Source organism: Alligator sinensis, unplaced genomic scaffold (assembly GCF_000455745.1).
Source record: "Alligator sinensis unplaced genomic scaffold, ASM45574v1 scaffold1538_1, whole genome shotgun sequence".
NCBI classification, from domain to species: domain Eukaryota; kingdom Metazoa; phylum Chordata; order Crocodylia; family Alligatoridae; genus Alligator; species Alligator sinensis.
Genome location: NW_005843694.1, coordinates 48,829 through 52,633, shown reverse-complemented (window position 1 = coordinate 52,633; position 3,805 = coordinate 48,829). Strand labels below are relative to the sequence as shown.

Here is a 3,805-nt window from a genome sequence, read left to right as displayed (position 1 = left end):
AGCGCAGGAAGTGTGCTGGGTGGGTGGGTAAGATGGAGCCTGGGAGTTATGACTCCTGGGTTCTCTCCCCACTTTGGGGTGAGTGAGGTCTAGGGGGTTAAAACTGTGGGGCTGGAAGCCTGGATACCTGGGCTCTCCCAGCTCTGGGAAGGCAGTGGAGCCTGACTTATAAAGCCTAGACACACCCCATATGCTGTGTGGATATACCCCACCCCCACACACACACGCATACTCTCTGGCTGAGCATCCTGGTAGTACAACAGCATGCCTGGGTCCCAAGCTCTGTGTGCCTCTCCACTGGGCTGGGGTGGGGGGTGCAGGGGGGATGTTGTACATCTCCCCATCCTCAGCCAGGCCTGGGGCAGGGAAACAGTGTGGTGCGTGGGAGTGGGGCTAAGGATGTGGGTGTGGGAGTGAGAACCACTGCCCAGCTGGGTGTGAAATAGTGCTGCCCCCTGCTTTGTGTGTGCATGTGTTCCCCACTGCCTTCTATGTCTGTGTGTGCCCCACTAACCCCTAAGTCTGTTTTTCCCCCAAGCTGTGTGTGTGGAGATTTGCACACCCTTCCACCTACGTGCATGTGCCTGTGCTTATGCCCCCCGTAGCCTGCATGCACATGTTCCCCATGCACCCCCTGCCCTGTGCACACCTCACTCCCCCCATCTTCCCCCCCAGGTGAACCAGCCATGCCGGTGCAGCACTCCATCTTAGTGGGGAAAACCAAGGCACTGACATGTCCAATGGGCATCGTGCACCTCCTGGAGGCCCTCTTCACCCGCATCGCCTTCAGCCTGGCAGCCAGCAATAGGGGCTGGTGGCATGCCAACAGCATGTGGTGCATGTTTTCGTGGTGCTTCTGCTTCGCTGTGACACTTGTGGGGCTTCTGGTGGAGTTTGTGGGGCTCCAGCACCACATGCCCGTCTCCTGGAAGAACTTCCATATCACCTTCACCATGTATGCCAGCCTTTTCACCCTCTCAGCCTCTGTCACCTATCCTTTCACTGAAGTCAGAAACGAACAATACTGCTTGGAGCAGGACTACTGCATTGCTGCCACTTTCTTCTCCTGCCTCGCCTGCATGGCCTACTCCGTGGAGGTCACCATGATCCACACTACACCAGGCAAGGTCACTGGCTTCATGGCCACCATGCCTGGGATGCTCAAGGTGGTGGAGACCTTCATTGCCTGCATCATGTTTTTCTTCATCTTCAACTCAATGGATCAAGACTGGCACGGGGCCTTGAATTTGTGCCTGGCCGTGTACTGTATCTGCTTCATCCTTTCACTGGTTGTCATTGTGCTGTGCATCAGCGAGTGCATCAGTTGGCTGCCTTGTGCCTCCAACAAGATCCTCAGTGGATACACACTCCTGGCTGTACTCCTCTATGCCACTGCCACCATCCTCTGGGCCCTCTACAACTTTCCAAGTAAGCACAGGCAGCCCAAGTGGGACAGATACTACTGGGATCACACCTTCTGTGCCTGGGATAAGCCAATAGCCATTACTGTGCTCACTTTCATCAACACGGTGGTCTACCTCGCCGACCTGGTCTGCTCTGCCCACCTCATCTTCATCCAAGCCTAGGCGCTTGTGCTGGTTGGAGAAAAGGACAGGGAGGGAGCTGTGGGACCTGGCACCTGCTACTTGCTAGGTGGGTCCCACCCTGAGGTTCCTGCTGCCTTCAGCTCCTTCCCCAGTCCTCTTGGGGACTTGTCCTCTCTCACTTCCCTTTTTTTTTTTCTCTTTGCCTCATTCATTCTTTTTTCTGTGTTCATTTTCCTTCCTTTCTTTTCTGCACTTCCCTTCATTCATTCTTTTCCTCCTTCATTCTCTCTTCTTCTTCCCCTCCTCCCGCATTTTCACACCTAAATAATTTGGGGTGCCCCACCTGCTCATCACTTCAGGGCACTGTTGGGGCAAGCACACACTGTTATACAAATATAAATTTGCCTATTGCTTTTCATGTTATGTATTTTCTTGAGTTTTGCATTACCTTAAGAAACTCCATTTTGTACTGTTACCTAGCTTGTCATAAGTGCTCAACCTTTGTATGCTGTATGTGTGAGAGATTTGGTGAGAGTGCGCCTGTGGAAAAGGAAAACATCAGCTGGTGACTTGCTGAAGAATGCAGACAAATAAAAGACCAGACAAGAAGAATCTGCTCCAAAACAACAAGAGAACAATGGCAATCACCCTTCAAGGAAGAACGCAGTGATAACACAGCAAAGCCCAGAGGACTGGGTGAATTGACAAAGCTATAAATGATGGGGTGAGACACATTGATTTTGGGTTTGTTTTGGATGTCATCCTGGAGCATCGGTTCATCTGATGAGATGGACTGGCAGGACCCTGGCTCCTACTTGTAATCAACTTGGCTGGCCAAGTTGACTAAGTTTTTTTGAGCACTGATAAGACTGGTAACATATCCCAGCACAGAACTGAAATTGGGGTATGAATATGGTGTGTAAGTGTATTAAGTGCTTAATTAATAAATGCGGCATCTTGCCTTATCCTCCCTCATAAGGTCTCACTCATCATTTAAGCAATTGGCAATGTGTACAAGAACACCAGTGGGGTACTGTGGTGGGCCAGTAAGGGGAGCTCCTGCATTGAGCCTCCCCCTTCACCACGCCCGTCCACCTTCCAGACTCCATGTGTCTCTCCAGGAACGCCTAAGCCCTGGCAGACTCCCTTTTGAGCCCCACCACAGAGTCCAGGGGTAACATGTGCTGCCACCACCCCAAGAAGGGACTGTCTGGGTCCTGTGTCCTTGGGGAAACACAGGCCTAATAGTCCTATGGGTGCTCGACCCCATACAAGAATTTGGGGTACTTCCCAAAGTCGTGGGCCAAAAAGGATAGTCTCCCTTAGTCCGCAGACCCAAGGGGCCTCCTAGGCATAATTAAACCCACCCCTCAATAAGTCTCCTACGCCAGTCACAAAGGAGAACTTTATTGGTTACAGAAGGTAGGGTTAGAATAGGGTAGAGCAATATCAGAGAAATGCCATCGAGCAAACTTCTGTGGCTGTGGTAGCCTTTATTCTTGCATCTGAGTTACTGCAAGCTATGTATCTAGCTGGATCTCAGGTAGCTTACTCACGAGTGTCATCCAGAGGCAGTTGGAGATTCCCTCTGGAGGCAGGCAGTTCCTTGATCATGAGTTTTGAGACAGAGAGCAAGTTTCAGATGGTCCAGCTCTTCTTGGTTCCTAAGTATCCCTCATGGCTTCTGCCCCCTCCTCCCGGTCAGTCCTTAACTTATATAGCCCTTGGGACCTCATTTACCTGATCTGATGGAGGACAGCACCTGTTGCCTGTGAGCCAACCAACTTTAATACATCACTAGTTGCCGGGCAGACTCTAGCCCACCAGGAAGGAAGCCCCTCACCCAGGTATGTGATGCCAGTCAGGTAGGCAGAGGGAACAGGTTTCCCCCCTCCCTCAGGAATATATCCAGCTCAGGTTACCCAAAGAGATAGGGTAAAGGTATGTATCCTCTACTGGGCCCATTCTAAACACAATTGTCACAGAGCAGAGTTTTGGGGGGAGAAACAAATGTGGCTTTCTGCCCCCCCCCCCCCCCTTTAAAAGCTTGGACATCTTAACTTTACATAGCTATGGGTACGAGCGTGTTTCACTTGGAAGAGTAATCTTTCACACCTAAAGAGAGATTACACAAGACATAAGACTAGTTGTCATGGCGGGGTCCTCGCAGATGGCCGTGTGCTCCTTAAGGTCCCTCGCTCCGTGTCAGGCCGGCCCAAGGCACCCTCTAATTCTCGCCCGCCACGTCTTGCTGGAAT

At 51.6% G+C, this 3,805-nt stretch overlaps 1 protein-coding gene across 1 annotated transcript; it reads left to right on the top strand.

Annotated features, from left to right (window-relative positions):
- Positions 1–686: 686 nt before the first annotated feature.
- LOC102373298 (myeloid-associated differentiation marker homolog) lies at positions 687–1,653 on the top strand. The gene has a single exon (XM_006039079.2). The coding sequence runs from the start codon at positions 687–689 to the stop codon at positions 1,584–1,586; it is 900 nt and encodes a 299-aa protein (XP_006039141.1). The 3' UTR covers positions 1,587–1,653.
- The last annotated feature ends 2,152 nt before the right edge of the window (positions 1,654–3,805 follow it).

Bases quoted from the DNA above. Each gene is read 5' to 3' on its own strand.
- LOC102373298 (XM_006039079.2), top strand. From the start codon at position 687: ATGCCGGTGCAGCACTCCATCTTAGTGGGGAAAACCAAGGCACTGACA.